General features: G+C 36.3%; 1 protein-coding gene across 6 annotated transcripts in view; it reads right to left on the bottom strand.

Moving 5' to 3' along the window:
• Window positions 1–4,592: 4,592 nt before the first annotated feature.
• PHF3 (PHD finger protein 3) overlaps window positions 4,593–17,925 on the bottom strand; it is an 83,353-nt gene continuing 70,020 nt past the window's right edge. For all 6 annotated transcript variants that reach the window (XM_047858388.1, XM_047858384.1, XM_047858382.1 and 3 more), the window contains 7 exons: window positions 17,454–17,585; window positions 16,738–16,873; window positions 13,472–13,667; window positions 12,836–12,983; window positions 10,786–10,875; window positions 8,519–8,714; window positions 4,593–8,294 (listed from right to left, as the gene is read on the bottom strand). In XM_047858388.1, coding sequence (XP_047714344.1) covers window positions 6,178–8,294; window positions 8,519–8,714; window positions 10,786–10,875; window positions 12,836–12,983; window positions 13,472–13,667; window positions 16,738–16,873; window positions 17,454–17,585 — 3,015 coding nt within the window. In that variant the 3' untranslated portion in view covers window positions 4,593–6,177. The remainder of the gene's footprint in view (window positions 8,295–8,518; window positions 8,715–10,785; window positions 10,876–12,835; window positions 12,984–13,471; window positions 13,668–16,737; window positions 16,874–17,453; window positions 17,586–17,925) is intronic.

Raw genomic sequence — 17,925 nt, 5'->3', positions numbered from 1 at the left:
TTAGAAAAGGTGTATGAGCAAAGTATAATGTAAGGTAGACTACAGAATGTCTATATACTGATTCCAAGGCTGTGTGTGTGTGTGTGTGTGTGGTTCTGTTTTTTAACAGAAACCATGTAAGAAAACTCCAACAATATTGGCTGAAAAACTGCGACCTAAATTTGTTTTGGCCCATACCATTTCATCTAACTTTGGTGATATTAAGATAATAACTGATATTTAAAAAATTCATTTTGATGGCTGATAATTAGATCTCACTTTAAAGACATACATTTTATGTATAAAGCTAATAAAGCTGTTCTCAAAGGTTACCAAAGTTCCAATGAACCACACCCCCAGGATAGGCTACATGTTCTCTCATGATACAAAGTGCCTATCCTTAAAGCAGCACTTCCTTAAGTATAAAACAAGGAACTCTGAGAGCCCCTAAGTCTTCTGGGGATCCACAGAGTACTTCCTTTCTCAGTGACAATTCCATGTGAAGCCAGGTTTTCTTCATATATTTCAAATGAGATGACATATTGCAAAACACTGAATGCAGAGGCAGTTAAGAGAATCCAGAGATGTGCAAAAATGAAAACCATGACATTCTTACCAAATTTAGTGTAAGTTATTTTTCACACAAATGTTACATTAACATAAGGATCAGTGTTAAATAAGTTAACAATTATTTGTAAATTATAACATCTTAATTTCTAATATGCTAAATGATACAACCCATTTTTTGGGTTCTCAATAACTTTTTAAAGAGTAAAAAGATCCTGAAACCAAAAAGTTTGAGAATTACTGTTAAAGTTGCTTCTCACAGCTGCAGTTTCACATGAAGATGTGATCACTTGTCTTCTGTACTAACTGCAAGCTCCAAGACTGGAGGCAAATGGTACTGCTCACCATTCAATTCCAAGAATCAAGCACCAAATAGAATAGGCACCAAATAAGTAAGAATTTAAAACTGCTACCTACCAATTTCCTATAAATCAAAATGACTTGAAAACTTTTTTTTTTTTTTTTTTTTTTTTTTTTTTTTTTTACTGTAAAATCTAAAATTTCATGTGGTGGGAGTACCTGGGTGGTTCAGTCAGTTAAGTATCAGACTTCAGCTCAGGTCATGATCTCCGGGTCATGTTGCCCCTCTCCAACTCCCGCTCTCTCAAAAATAAATAAAACATTTAAAAATTTTTAAATTTCATGTGAATTATCATTATTCATTTTTGCTATCTTTGGGATGATAGTGTTGATTTCCTGTAATGTTTTTCCAGCACAAAATAGAAATAATTGATACAGAAACCCTTTAGGATAACTTTACTATAAACATTAAAATGCTTCTGAAACACAAAGTGTTGAATGTAAACATGTTTTATAGTAAGGTGAATGCCTCATATCTGTCAGAAAGGTTAAAATTAACACAGGAAACAATAGAGGATGCAGACGAGGCTACAGAAAAAAGGGAACACTTTTGCACTGTTGGTGAGAATACAAACTGGTGTAGCCACTCTGGAAAACAGTGTGGAGGTTTCCTTAAAAAAATTAAAAATAGAACTACCCTATTAGGAATCCAGCAACTGCACTACTATGTATTTATCCAAAGGATACAAAAACGCTGACTCAAAAGGGGCACATGCACCCCAATGGTTATAGCAGCACTATCAACAACAAATTATGGAAAAAACCCAAATGTCCATCCACTGATGAATGGATAAATATATGGTATGTGTGTGTGTGTGTATACACACACACACAATGGAGTATTTACTCAGCGATCAAAAAGAATGAAATCTTGCCATTTGCACAATGTGGGTGGACCTAGAAGGTATTATGCTAATAAGTCATCGAAAGACATATGATTTCACTCATGTGAAATTTAAGAAACAAAATAGATGAACATAGAAGGGAAGGAAAAATATAACAACAAAGAGGCAGGCAAACCATAAGAGACCCTTAAATACAGAGAACAAACAGGGTTGCTGGAGGGGAGGGTGGGCAGGGAGATGGGCTAAATGGGTGATGGGCATTAAGGCGGGAACTTGCTGGGATGAGCACTGGGTGTTACAGGTGATGAATCACTAAATTCTACTCCTGAAACCATTATTACACTATATGTTAACTTGATTTAAATAAAAAAATTAAGGCAATGTTTATCTTTTAAAAGATTCAACAAAGTTGCTGCAAAAAATTGACTTGGGGACAGAGGAGGGAAGTATTCTCTTTTAAAATAAGGAATATTTTTAAAGTACAGCTTGGGCAGATATGTCCATACACACACTGAATTACTTCACAGAAAAAGGTATTTAGGGATATTGGTAGTTATATTGAATTCACTGCCTCCTTTAAGTACTCTGGTTTCCCCCACCCAGACTCTGTTCTGCATCTATAAAGTAGACTCGTGTTTTCAAGACCTTTCTAGCTCTTAACCTAGAATTTCTTGCTCTATACATGAATTACTGAAATTCTCTATGAAACAGGAATCAAAGAATCAGGGTTGACACCTTTTTAAAAGTAGCAACCAATTCTATTCAAGATATGCCTTGGGAGACAAATAGTTATTAGTAAGTGGTAACTTGACCAGTGTTTTAAAGGGATCTGAGCAGACTGAAATAGTGCAACTGGTACATTTAAATGTTAAAATTAAGTAAACTATTCGCTTTAATAAAATCTGGTTCATTAGCAAGCTCTCATAATGCATTTTAACTTGATTCATATCCTTCTTTAAAAACATAGCTACAATTAAAAACTAAGACCATACCTGATTAGAAATTTAGCAGTTAGTTTTATATAGCCAAGTGGTTTAACTGTCACTCCATTTTCTTATCTATTGTTGGTATTTTTCTTAACTTTTAAACATATTTACTATGATCCTAGATGTGTTTTAACTCCAAAAACTTAGTTCACCCACAAGTAAGTTACAATCAGCAAGTCAAGAATTGTGGTAAATAGAATGGTCCCTTAAAGTTGTCTACATCCTAATCCCTGGTACCTATAAATAGGTTATATGGCAAGAGGGAATTGAGGTCTCAAATGGAACTCAAGTTCCTCATCAGTGACCTTAAAATAGGAAGGTTATCCTGGATTACCTAGGTGGGCCTAATATATCACAAGGGCCCCTTAAAAGTAGATGAGGGAATCAGAAGGATCAGAGGTGGCTTTGAATTGAAGGAAGGGACCTTGAGGCAAGGAAAGTGAGTGGCCTCTAAAAGCTGGAAAAGACAAGGGGAATGGATTTTTCTCCTAAGGCCTCCAGAGAAGGACACGTTGATCTCAACCTGAGATCTGCATCAGACTTCTGATCTACAGAAATGTACAATAATAAAGTTGTGTGGTTTTAGGCCACTAACTTTTTAATAATTTGTCACAGCACCAATAGAGAATAAAAGAGAACTTGAGAATTAGGATTTGAAACGAAGATAAACTTTGCAGATCTATACAAGGGAACCCACACTTTTCGTCTTCCTGCTCACTTTGAGGAGTTGGGCTATTCACCACAGACAGGCTGGTGGAATAGAGAGGAAAAGGGCTATGAAAGGCATATACGGTAATCAGGCTTTTGTCCCTCTCTCCTGTTCTCAATTCTCATACAACTGGCATGCAGACTTCGCAGAAAAGTGGAACTGAGCTAAATTCCAGTTCTGACAATAGCAGTCTAACCTTGGGCACTTTTTTTTTTCTTTCCCCCTAAGTACAAGTTTCCTCAAGAGACCTCTGAGGTAACTCAGTCTTCACCTTTCAGGCTGCCCAAGGTTTATATAAAGTGCTCCACACAAGGTCTGACATAACAGAGGGCTCACAGAGGCTTTCTTATTGCAAGGATGACAAGAGGTGGACTTTTTGGTATTGAGACACCCTGGTACATTTTACTTAAGAGAGGTATGTAGAATCTGTCTGAAGATGGTTCTAAATTTTAAAAAGCATCAAATTTTTTGAAGATTAAGCTTTCCTTAAGACAGGAGAAACAAAGAGGAATCTCATTTAACTCACATTTGTGTTAAGGCTAGTTTGTAGGTGAGACTTTAAAAGACTGAGAATGGCTTTGGATCTACTACTCACTGAAAATTTTTCTCATTTCCCTTTCCTCCCAAGTTAAAACCTCAGTCAATATGCCTATACTCCCCCTAATCACCACAATGTTTCAGTCAACAAGGGTAAGAGACCTGGTTTTAACACTTAGTAGCCCTGTAATCTCAGGAGATGGCCACCACTAATAGGAGCCTCTATGAGATCAAGCTCCAATGAGATATGAAAGCATCACAATATATATAAGAAACTACTGGCTAAGAAGTAATAAAAAACTAACTTAAAGGCTTTCTTCCATTGGTTAACCCATTTTTACCTTACCAAACAAACAAAAAAAAATTCAATGTCTACTCAACTCCCCCACCACCATCCCTACCAGATTAATCAGGGGAAGCAGACTTACTAACATACATAGTTGAAATCAAAGAGGTAATTTTTTTGGTTTGAGGGATTTGTTTTTGGTTTTTGTTGTTTTTTAAGCAAAACCCTGAACAATTTCTTCATAATGCTGCAAAAGATGACCAACCTTAAGTTTTGTTTGCAAACTGACTAGTTTTCTAACAAGTTAATTTCCAAAAGAAAAGTAGACCAAAATTAAACAAACTTTATTTAAATACAAGTCCTCTGTTTCAGAACTTTTATGATCATTAATTTCGGAGGATAAGGATGACAAAAAAAAGGGTTGCAAGTTATTGCAAGTTAGACAAAATGTTTGGTTTTGAATTTCAGCTCCTTTTCTCTCCAGTGAGAACACCAAAGCTGACTCATTTTCAAAACCTATTTTTAACTGTAATCTTTATACTTTTTAAGAAAATCAATTTTATCTTTTTAATTTTGTGAAGTCATTTATATTTTTCTTCATTAATACAGAGGAGCAAAAATACTTTTTCTTTTTTGGCCTCAAGTGCTAGTAACTTTTGGTAGCTACTGGTTTAAATTATAGCAATCAATACAGTAGGTAATTTAGGGTGTAAGTAAATTTAAATTTGGATTAACAACAGCCTCCAGGTGTTTTCTATCTCAAGAAGTACTAGCATACAAAACTGTAGTTATCCCCCCTCCTCCACCAACAAATTACACATGTTCCAAAGAGATTCACAACACGTTTCTCTAAAATAAAAGTTCTGAAATGATTAGTCAGTGTACCAAATTTTGATGGTATACAAGTTTTCAGAAACATACCTATAAAGTGAGCTATAGCTACAACAGTTTTTCATTAGTAGTTCTCAATTCATAGCCTCTTTAGAACTACATGATTTACCTCAATAGCCTGTAATCTATGGTGCAGAAATCGTTTTTTCCCTCATCTATTGCCTGATTTAGAGAGCTATGGCTCTATGCCCTTGGTGGAGTAAGGGTTTAGCATCTGATGATAATTAAAGCTTTAAAGAATACTTTGACTACTGAATTTCAAATCACACACACAAAATAGGTGAGAAATTCTTTTATCATATTTAGAATCAAAATATCCCTTAAAATATTTACATTTTACAGTAAAAAGGATAGCAAAACACAAGATCATGTACAAGCTTAAGTATTCAAGTTTCCAAAGAGCCAAAAATGAAAAGGAAAGAAATGGCCTACCACAAAGTTGTAGTAATGGTAATAAATGCCTTCAATGAGTGCAGATTAAAGCAAGAAATGTACTCCTTGGGCGTCTGATTCTTGGTCAAAAACTGCTCAACTAAATGATTAATATAATCTGATTATGAAGTTGCTTGGCGTTCTGTTTCTCCTCTACAGTTTCTTTAAAAACAGTGCAATTTAAACAAACTTACAGAGCACACATTACTCTCAAATTAGTCATTATATAAAGGACATTCACTAGAGGCAGTAAATATACTCCATAGTTAACCATATTTACCAAGTAAGGAATAAAACTAAAATTTCTAAGCCTTTATTGCATATTAATAAAACAAATCTTTGAATATACAGCAATGTAAAACTTTTAAAAATATTAAATTCCTAGAACTAGGGACAGTTGGTATGAAGAAGGGATGATGAGCACTGGTACAGAGAGCACTCTGCACCAACACACAGATTTTATTGTTCTGCAAACCACCAATATTAAAAATTTAAAAGATGGCACAATCCTAGCAGGCAATCGTAAAGTTTTTAAGATACAACATTTAAGTTATTTAAATGTAATCTTGAAGCAGCCTGCAAATTTTACCTTTTGCTTTTAGCTCTGTCAGTGTGGTCCCTATCTTTGTGGTACCTATCTCTGTCCTTTTCTCCTTCTCTATGTTTACTTTTCTCTCGTTCTTTGTCCTTTTCATGGTCTTCACTTTTAGGTTTATCTGGTTTCTTGTCTACATTCCTACTATCCCGGCTTGCTTTTCCATCTGCTCCTCGATCACCATGTGACAACCGCACCCTCTCTTTATCTTTGTGCCCTTCCTCCCTTTTTCTGTCTCTGTCCTTGTCTTGGGTTCTGTCTCTGCGTCTATGCCTTTCAGACTCTTGCTCCCATTCCTTTTCATGTCGCTCTCTTTTCAAATGGTGTGAATCACTATAAAATCTCTGTCGATCCCCTTTACCCCTATTAAATGGCCTATCCAGTTGCTGTTGATCTTGCCTACCCCAAGGGTCACTATGGCGCCTTTCTGGTCTTCGAATGTCTTTAACCTGGTAAAAATTTTGTGGGCCTATATACCTTGATGTTTGTGAAAGGGGACCCATCATACGTTGTGGTTGGCCTGTCAGGTGAACAACAGGTGGCCAGGGAACCATGGGATTTTGAGCAAAGCCAAAGCCTGGAGGGGGAAGTAAAGGAGGTGGTAAATGTGGTGGAAATCCAAACATGCTTTGTGGGGGAAAATTAGGAGGTCCTGGAAATGGAAATCCAGGGGGGCTAGACTTGAGATGCTGAAGGTTGGGCTGCTGTGGCCTCATGGGTGAAAAGTTTGCACTTGTTCTGGGGCTGGTGCTTCTGGAAGTAAAGTTGATGCTTTTAGAAGGAAATTCTGATTGACATGTGTTTCCACCTTCAAAATGAGATGTTGTCGCTGTGGATCCTCTTCGAAATGGGTGCACAGTTTCGATATTTTGCATTAAAATATCCTCCTGTAAGGGTTTTGTTTGTTCTGCTTGAGAAGTGTGTGTGTTTTCTACTGAAGGTGAGTTTTGTGCAACCCCTGAATTATCACCCTGCTGAACACATGAGCTCTTCTCTACAGAAGACTTTTCCTCTACATTCATTTGTTCTGTTAAGTGCTCCTTGTGTGACAGACCAGGCAGGGTGTGTTTTTCTCCATTCCGGCAATTATCTCCATCTTTGTTTTCTGAAGCAGTTATCTGCTGACTTCGTCCTGCTGCTTGTCTAGGATCCCGTTTCAAGTTGATAAACTGTGGGGACCTTGTTGTATTAGCAACAAGGTTTTCACTGCAACTGACATTACTATCTATGTTTCCTTTTCCTACATTAGACCTGCATGGAGAACTAGTATTTGAAGTCCGATTATCTTGCAAATTATTCTCTTGATCTTGCAGCAGCTGCCTTTTTAACGTTCTCTCTTTATTCTCCACAGTTTCTTCCTGTTTCGACTGAATTGATAAATTTGTTAAGAATGCTTCTGTAGAAACATCTGGTGGTTTACCTCTGAGGCTAAGACTCGTCAAAGGTCCAGGAGAAATGGAAGAAGAACCCATTACTGATGTTTCTTCTCCTACTACTGAATTACCTGTAGACTCTGAAAGATCATCTACTTTAACCTTTACCTCCTTGGCTTCACCATCAGTTACTTCCACTTTATCTACTTTCTCTGCTTTGGGGTCAGCTTGCTCACTTAGAAAAGGAATTTCTTTAAGAGTGTTTTGTTCTATCACCGATTGAGTCTGTTCATATACCTGACCAGTAGTGCCCAAAAGGCTCTGAAGTATATCATCCACAGGAAGAGGTTTATTTGCTAATTCCAGAGTAGAAGGCTGATTTTCCCAGCCAATCAATACCCCAGGAAGGAATCTTAAAGGTTTTGGTGGCTCTTGTTTGGTGACTTCCACTAAAGGTTCAATTACTGTTGGAAGGTCTTCCTGAAGAGTTTGCTGAGGCTTATTTCTCTGCTTGTGTAATACAGTTGTAAAAGAATTAAAAAAGTCATTTTCTTCCTCTGGTGTTTCTTCTGTGGAAACTTCCATCTTACTTTTTTTGTCAGGTGGCAATGCCATTGGTACGCTTTCAGAAGTCTCGGCTGTATGACTAGTGCTAACACTAGCACTATGTTGCCGCTTCAGTTTTTGACGAATAATTAAGCCCAACAACAGATTGGGTCTATGCAGTTCAAGCCCTGTATAAAATAAAAAACATCAATGAACAGTCATTTTCAACCATTACAACACAGGGTACATTTTTGCATCTAGCTTATTACAGCCTATTAGGTGGGTGCCTGTCCCTGTGAAGTCAGCTCTAGAGGGCTGAAACCCAAGAATGCAAGCAGAGTCTGTCTTCTCACTCTGGTCTCACCTCCCACTTTTTTTTATTCATACTCTTATTATTAAAATGTATACCTACCAGGTCCATCAAAAGGCACAAGAGGGTGTGGAATTTTATCTGCGGCACCCAAAGGAATAAGGTACATATCCTTAACCTGCTTCATGTTGTTAGCAGCTACTCCATAGCGCTTTCTGCTACTGAAGTATGCAAACAGCAAAGTGTAAGAAATTTGATCTTCTTCAGTTACAGGTGTGAAGCGAACCACACAAATTTCCTATTCAAGAAAATCATAAATGACTGTTTAAAATAATAACCTAAAGAATAGCTGGGTTTTAAATATCATTTCTCAACTAGTAATAATCCAGTAAATTTTATAATGATGATTACTGAAAAACATGATTTGCCAACTTAAATGCAGATAAAAATAGTAAAAGGAAGGAACTCTTAGGAAAAGATGTTTGCTGACCCACTGACAGATCTGTTTTATCTGAAGGTGTCCCATAAGACACTGAGTCCCACAGTAATTAATTTGCTCAAGGTGACACAATTGTCAGTAACAGAGAAGGTATTTAAACCCGAGTCCTTTGATATCTACACTACATCCTTATTTCCTATCTCATAATCTCCACAAATGGTTGCCTGTGTTTTCAGTATACTGAAAATTAATATCACCTACCACCACCCTGCCATGTGTACACATACACAAAAAAACTCAAATCCAGTGAAAATCCAGAATGGAGACTGGGTGAAAAGAACTGAAATACATAAAACGCCATACGTTTTATGAAATCATTTGGTTTACTCAGGAACTTATTTGTTTGCCTCTAGGTTCTAGAATTTGTTTCCAATAGAAAAGAGAATCCCAATGTAGTATCAATTTGGTAGTATAAAAAAATGAGATGTCTTTTCATGAACACACATAGTCAAAATGAAGAGAGACAGACCTGCTACAAAGCCTAAATTGATAGAAGTTCCTATACAGAACATGTAAATGAGCTAAACTATGGCTCTCTGTCATCTCTGTCATCTAAACTGTCCTCTTTTAGGGGTGTGTTTCAGTCAGTTCAGGAAGGAGGCATATTATAAAATACTGGGCAGAAGTATATGGGTAGGCCAAGAATGATTCCCAAAATATCCAAGGGAATACCTCCCCAATGCTTTCTTATGACTTTTACTATCATGAGAAAGTGATAGCAAATAAGTGTTGTAACTTTTCTACAATGCTTCAAAGTTTCTTTGTATTCTAATACTGTATTAATTTAAATTCTAAAACCTATATTGAAAAATATATATTCATAACGCCTGGGTGGCTCAGTTGGTTAAGTGTCTGACCCTTGTATCAGGTCAGGTCATGATCTCACAGTTCGGGAGTTCGAGACCCATGTCAAGCTCTGCACTGACAGTGTGGAGCTTGCATGAAATTCTCTTTCCCTCTCTCTCTGCTCCTACCCCACTCATGCTCTCTCTCAGAATAAATAAACTTTAAAAATTTTTAAGCAAACAAACTTCAGGGGGTGCCTGGGTGGCTCAGTTGGTTGAGCATCTGATTCTTGGTTTCGGCTTAGGTCATGAGCTCACGGTCATGAGTTAGAGCCCCAAGTCAGGCTCTGCACTGACAGTGAGGGACCTGCTTGAGATTCTCTCTCACTCCCTCTCTTTTTGACCCTCCCCTTCCCCCCCTCCCCACTCTCTCAAAATAAATAAATAAACTTTTAAAATTAAATAGGGGAGCCTGGGTGGCTCAGTTGGTTAAGCATCCGACTTTGGCTCAGGTCATGATTTCATGGTTCATGGGTTTGAATCCCACGTCAGACTCTGCTGACAGCTCTGAGCCTGGAGCCTGCTTTACATTCTCTTTGTCCCTCCCCTGCTCACGCTCTGTCTCTCTCGCTCTCTCTCTCTTTCTCTCTCAAAAATAAATAAACATTAAAAAAAATTTTAATAAAAATAAACTTCTATATACTTAGAGCCACTATATTTTTAGGGTCTCTTTGTTGCCACTATATTTTAAGGTCTCTTAGCCTATGCCCTAACTAAACAAATGTCTATAATCAAAGCAAGGCACAATCCCAGAAGGAATCTCAATACTTACTTTAAAACATTTCTTTCAAAACACTGACAGAAATCACTAAGAAAGCATACCAGAAGGAAAGAAAAACCCACAGGAAGAATGCTGAGCTGTTCTGAGCTTTAGCAAATGGTTTTAGTTCAGTTTTGTCAGGCACACTATGTAGATTCAGAATTTGTAGTGGCTCCTACCCCCTAGGGTTCCCTGCATAAGAACTCTCATGATTTAGTTTTCAAGTGCTCTCTCATGCAGGTGTAACAAAAGAAATTTTCCTTACCTTGGTTCCTGATGCTTTAATTTTTTCAACATAATCCCAAACTGTCTGAGGTGATATCCTGCCACCTACTTGAATACTATCTGGTAGATCCTACAGTAAAAAATGAAGGTGATCAGTATATACAGAATATCTTTACTGTAATATTCATAATTTACTCTAAGACTAATTTAAAATTGGTAATAAAAAACAAGTAAATAAAAAGATTTGCATCATAGAACATAACAAAGTACAGGGATAGCAATCAGGATTTACCTCAAATGTCAACCTCAAATAACCAAGCTGGGTGCCTCAATTGTCAACCTCAAATAACCAAGGTTGGTGCCCAAGATACATGTGAGATAGAATCTGAGGTCATGTCAGTTCCCAGTAGGAAAAACAGGCACAGGAAAGTGAAGCAGTGGCAAGCAAAAGACACACCGACAATCCAGGAAGAGTACAACAGATTTCAGAATATTAGAGATTGTTTTTCTATTCCGCCCACTCCTACCCCCTCACCCCTTTTTTGGTGGTAGTGGGCAAGGATATCATTTAATCATTAACAGCTAGATTTCAGAAGTTACCAAGTATAATTATAGAGTGTATTTCTGCACAGTACAGAACACTGTAATACTGCAAGTTCATTTTTTTTTAACAGTAGAATTTTCTGGAAACAGATGACTATACCTAAATTAAGTGAAGAACTGTGTAACTGAAAATATTTAAAACTTTAATCAGTGTATTTCTATTTTTCTATGAAGCTGAAAAAATTCATAGAAAGCATAATTAATTGATAGTAAATTTGATTTAAGTGTATATAAGTTATTAATTGCTTTAATATTTTATTTGGGACTTTAGTCCTAAACTAAAAGTAGTAAAAAGCAGAGGTGGAATTCTGGAAAGCAACCTTAGAAATTAAGAAAGGAGAATAGTTTTGTTTAAATTCAAATTCCATAGTTCAGGACTTCTTTCCAATTTAAAAGAAGAGTTCTCTTCATCACTGATCAAAGACTAAAGAGATTTGTTCAAAAAGAAAAGCATCATGGGTCCATTTAATTTTCCTCTTATAAAATCAACGTTTCTAAAATATTATTTGCCAAGCAAACTAAATGTAAAAGTAATAATTACATTGTTTATTAAAACACAATGCTAAACAAATAAACTGATCAACGTTAGGCACCATTACACTTAAACTAATTTCAGCCTAATATAAAGAAAAGTTCGTTAGTCTTTAAAGAAAAATAGGCATATATACAATTTAAGACTTTTGAAATACTGGAAAGAATTTTTTTTCTTTTTTAATTTTTGCCTTCATGATCAGGAGACTGAGAATGGATGGAACAGTTTAGATACAAACATAACAGAAAATACAATCTCAACAAAAATACAGTACATGTACTGAATTATTTTCCTACTTCCTGAAACAAAAGAAAAACAACTTTTCAAAATAGTTCAAAAATGTCATACTTTCTCATTTTTCATAATATAATCCTGTAACTGCTTATTTTCCATAAATGTTGCATGACAGTTCCATCCAATTCTTTCAGGTATAAAACCAACCAAGGGTACCTGGAGCAACTATGATCATTGGGTCTCATGGGACTGTCACCTTACTGTAATGTTTCAACTATCACCTACATCTCATTCACAGATGGAGGCAGATAAGAGCTGTAGTCATGCAGTAGGGGAAACATAAGCAACAGGAGAATTAGAGTTGTTAACATGGAAAAAAATCTTCTTGACAGGCTAACACTGAGGTCCATACTAAGTAGGTCAATCCTTTAAAGAAAAACTCATGATATCCATGCAGACTCTCATTAATTTTTAATTCTCTGACATACATCTTACAGTACAGGATTTGTAGGGTGAAAACTTTCAGAATACAGTTATCTACAGTTCAAAAACTTCAGTTGTGAACTCAAAATTTCATTAACTGAATGGTTCTAAGCATCACTGTCAACATACTTATGAATGAAATAAAACATTATTATTCATAATATCATTTTCTCTCCTACTTCTTTTGGAAGCACATATGTCAACCCAAGCAGAAAATGGCAAGAAAAGTTCACAGTACCTCTGTCAAATACTCAGGGGAACCAGATACTGGGTAGGCTTTGGTAACAAATTTTGCTACAGAAGGCATGTTGATGAAACCTTTCCAGATAAAGTTCAATCGAGCCAGGAAGGTAGACTCAACTTCAACAGTTCCAGGCATCTCTGGTCTAAAACAGGACATTAGAAATTTTCAGCCTAAAGATATGGTCATGAATAAATACATCTTCTACTAGGTCATCAATTATTTCTATTTTAGCATGTCAAGAAAGCCAAAATACATAAAGGCTATTGATTAAAGATGAAAGTACGTTCATATTTACATAGTCATGACTTACAATATCCTTCACGGGTGGCTCAGATGAAGGTACAGAGAGGTGCGAGCAATTTTTATTTAATGACCTATCTCCCACCTCTTGGGACCAACATAATTAAAAGGAATTTTAAAGTCAAGTCCCCACACACAGACTCAAATCTCTAAATTAATTTTAAGTCTTATTCTTTTATCTCAATTAGTTTAATGTTTAAGAAGGTACAGTTCTTTTCTCAAAAGAAAGGTTCCTAAGAAATATGTCACTTTTCCATATTTGAAGATATCCAAGTATAATTTGGCAAAGATCTATAATAATTATTGAAGTTACAGCTAAGAGAAAATTACCGTGGGGCAGGAGAGAACGTTGATTTCGGAGACTCTTGTTTTTCCTCTTCAAAGAATTCAGAAGCCAAGATGTTTGAGGTTGAAGACAGTGCATCTGCTATACTTTCTGCTTCATTATCTGAATGTTTACGAGATACTCCAACAACAACTTTAACTTTTTTTGGAGAAAGATCATCTACAGGTGGTGCCATTCGACCTAACATCAGATGACACCAAACAAACCATTTTTGTAAACTGAAATTCCTGTAACTTCATCCATTTCACTTCAAGAGTTATTCAGTGTTTCTGATGGAATTGTTGCATAACCTTAGATTTCCTGGGGTAATTTTTAAGTATCATCATTTCTCATGCTGTGTTATATTACATCTCTCTAATTGATGTGAAAAATTAGGGGAAAAGGATATTAAGCAACTTAGATAAGCTGAAATGGAAACATTATAACTAGAATCTAAAATAAGTTTCTTGGGATACCTGGGTGGCTCAGTCGGTTAAGCATCTGACTCTTGCTTTCGGCTCAGGCCACAATCTCACGGTTTCTGAGATGGAGCCCCATACCGGGCTCTGTGCTAACATGGAGCCTGCTTGGGATTCTCTCTCCCTCTCTGTCTCTGCCCTTCCTCTGCTTGTGCTATCGCTATCTCTCAAAATAAATAAACAAACATTTTTAAACTAAGTTTCTTGATTCCCTAGCAATTTTTCTTTTTTTTATTTAGAGAGAGAAAAGGCAAGCAGGGGAGGGGGTCAGGGGGAGAGAGAGAGAATCCAGGCAGGCTCCACACTCAGCGTAGAACCAGATGCAGGGCTTAATCCCACGATACTGGGAACATGACCCCGAGCTGAAATCAAAAGTCAGATGCTCAACAAACTGAGCCACCCAGGTGACCCCCTACCAATTTTATACTAAATTACACCAAATTCCAAGAGAAGTTACTTGAAAAAGAACTGAGTAAAAAAAATCTGTATCCTACTTTGTGTTACATATAGCAGCAGCTCATAACATAAATGCATAGTACAGTTACTAAACATGAAAAATGTTAGTAAAGTTTAAAAAATGACACTGGTTTTAGGCTACAGCACCAAGAAGGAAACAAATCACTCAAACTTTCTGAAAATAGGTTAGGTCTAGTAGTGTTTAACAAATGTTTTTTGTGCTAACATTACATTTACTAAAATATTACCATGGAAATTATTAAAGTTAATAGAAATCACTAAGTATTTTTTATTAAGATAGAACTACATGGGTGAACTTAAAAATACTATTAGACCATGGATAGCTTTCTTTAAGAATAGGAACGTCTCGGGGAGCTTAGGTGGCTTAGTCGGTTAAGCATCCAACTCTTGATTTCAGCTCAGGTCATGATCTCCTGGGTTTTCGTGGGTTCAATCCCATGTCAGGCTCCAAGCTGACAGTGAGGAGCCTGTCTCCCTCTCTTGCTACCTCTTCCCCCACTTGAGCCATCTCTGTCTTTCTCAAATAAATAAACTTAAAAAAAAGAACAACAAAGTCTAAAAACATTCTCTCTGCCCTTTAAGTCTTTAATCTTGTACAGACGGTAAAATATATAAACACGATTTTGAGAAGATATGATTATTAATATAATCTAAATTCTTCCTTATACATCCCTATTTCTTATGCCCTAAATCTAGCCCATCTCTAGCATCTATCAATATTACCTAACGTGATTATCTCAAAGCCTCCACTTACTTCCATCTCCAATTACTGCTCTAATCACTCTAATTAAAACCATCTTCATCTCACATTGGACTAGTGCAGAGGCTTCCTATCGAGTTTCCCTCCTTCCTCCCTTGGCTTCTCCCACTGTAATACCTTCTCACCACAGTTAGAGAGATCTTCATTAAATTCCAATTTGATCATGCCATTCCCTTGCTAAAAAAACCCTTCAATCAGTATCCACTGCTCTTAGATAAAAGACCAAAATCTTCAATGTGGCTGTAAAAGTAGATTTTCAGTATTCTGATCATGATCTGTAAAGTCATATTTTATCTCATGGTCCATTACTTATACACACACACACTCAACACATCCGTGTATGTGTGTGTATATACACGTGTGTGTATGTGTGTATTATTTTGGTGATATATAAAATAACCAGAATTAAAGTTTCACAAAATGGTACACATCTTTATAAGAGTAATTCACTGTGGTATTTCATATTGTTTTTGTTTTTGAAATGCTAGTAACTACTTACTAACTTGATTTCACTAAGAAGTCACAATCTGAAGTTCGAAAGGCAATAATACAAAATGTGATCCCTAAAGTATCTCTTCAAACAAATCATATGCCTCTCTCCTCTTCTTGAATTCAATTCAAGCTCATGCCATTCCCAGTATTCAGAATGGTCTTCCCCTTTCAGTCTTCATGTCTCAGCTTAAATATCAATTCAAGTCTCCCCAATGCCTCACTCTAGGCTAAGTCTTCCTGCTAGCTAAAGACACTTATGACTGTACTTCTACTCAAATCATCACCTGCCTGTCTTTCCCACTAGGCTTTATGGTTTCTCTTAAAGCCTGGATAATATCTGACTCATTCACCACTATATTCCCTGCGCCAGAAAGTGCTCGGCAAAAAAGATTTCAGCAAATAGTTACTGAATGAATGGCCAGATATAAGAATACTAGAGAAAAGATATTTTGGGATTTGTTTCATTTGTTATATATAATAATAAAATATGAATGCTGTTTTATTCTTTCACCTAGTAAATGACAATACCATCACAACTGTGCAACAGTTCTGATGCCTATTCTAATGCTTAAATTCTAGTCTTTTGACTCTGAGTTGGTTACGTTCAGATCTTACATAATACAATTAATTCTAGATAGCAAACTATATGATAGTATCAAACTATACCTCAACTCTAAAGAGCAGTCATTCTAAAACTGTGCTACTCCTCAAAAGGAGTGAGCAGGTAGGTACCCACCACCAGTACAGAGAAAACAAAAACCTATTTAGATTACAAATACAAGTATCCCCCTTTCCAAGTGAAAGCAACATTTAAGAAAGAAAAATTTCCAAGAGTGCCTCAGTGGCTCAGTCAGTTGAGCGTCCAACTCCGGCTCAGGTCATGATCTCACTGTTCCTGAGTTTGAGCCCCATGTTGGGCTGTGCTGATGGCTCAGAGCCTGGAGCCTGCTTCAGATTCTGTGTCTCCCTCTCTCTACCCCTCCCCGCCAAACTCGTACTGTCTCTCTCTCTCTCTCTAAAATAAACATTAAAAAAAAAGAAGAAAGGAAAAATTTCCAATTACCTATGCAAATTTTACAGTTAAGATCAAAAAGATGTTGTCTATGTTGACTAGTGGTATCTTTAGACATAGAATCAATCTCTTCTTTCTGTTTTTCAGATCCTTCTGTCTTCTCCAATGACTTGTTAGCTGTAGGTTCCTAAAAAAGGAATAAAAAGTTTCAGCAGACAAAATTTTGTCCCGATTATTAAAAATCAACTTATATTTCATATTGATACATGAAAGCTATTCCATTCACAGGTTGTTTTTCACTATTTCTTTATAAAATAAATGCTAGATATTAATTATGACTTAAAGTAGAGCAAAAACTCAAGACATTCTTCAGTCTTCATTCTTTAAGGCCTCTAACAAGATTTCCTATTATTTTCTCACTGATATTTGAAAATAAGAAAAGTTGTACCACACTCTCAAACCAGTCTAAGAAGCACCTACAGATTTATAGGCCTACTGAAGAATTCGCAAAGTCCTACAGATCCTGAGAATCTACATTTAAACAAGTGCTTAAGAGGTGCCTGTGATGCAGATAGCCTGCACTTTACATACAAAGAAACAATACTGTAAACACTCTCAAAAAACCATGAAACCAATGAAATAAACTACTTTAAAATATATATATATTTTTAAAAATCTTCTTTCGACTTAAAGAACATCTGAGGCAAATAAATCACTGAATCTTCATGTTTTGAGCACTACAAACATGACACTATTATAATTTTTACCTGAATCTCCATGGCTGCTTCCTGTTCCTTCATTGGGGCATCACTCTCAATTTCTATTTCACCTTTATGAGTTATTTTTGTGATTGGCCGTCTTTCCACTTCTCTCTGCTCTTTCTCAATCATCTCTATGGTCTAAAGGAAATATTTTAAAGAAACATTTCACAATTGAAATATACATATTTCCAAATGTACAGCTTTAAATAGTAAGAGCTTATCTAAAAATGAAAAAAACATCATAGATGATTTTTAATCTTTAGGTGGTCTCTCAAACAACAAATACACACTGAATACTTACAAATGTCAGAGACTGTTTTAAGTGCTGGGTTTATAAGCCATGAGAAGTTCACACATACATTAACCAGAGGGAGCTGAAGTGCAATGTAATTTGCAAAGGGTTGAAACATGATATTTACCTGCTTTCTGATTTAGTATAGTAGCAGCTGCCACAGGGAAATGGGAATTATTTTCCTCA

This window comes from Prionailurus viverrinus, chromosome B2 (genome assembly GCF_022837055.1).
Source record: "Prionailurus viverrinus isolate Anna chromosome B2, UM_Priviv_1.0, whole genome shotgun sequence".
NCBI classification, from domain to species: Eukaryota; Metazoa; Chordata; class Mammalia; order Carnivora; family Felidae; genus Prionailurus; species Prionailurus viverrinus.
The sequence above is the reverse complement of the archived record's forward strand: the minus strand, read 5'-3'. Positions and strand labels throughout refer to the sequence as shown.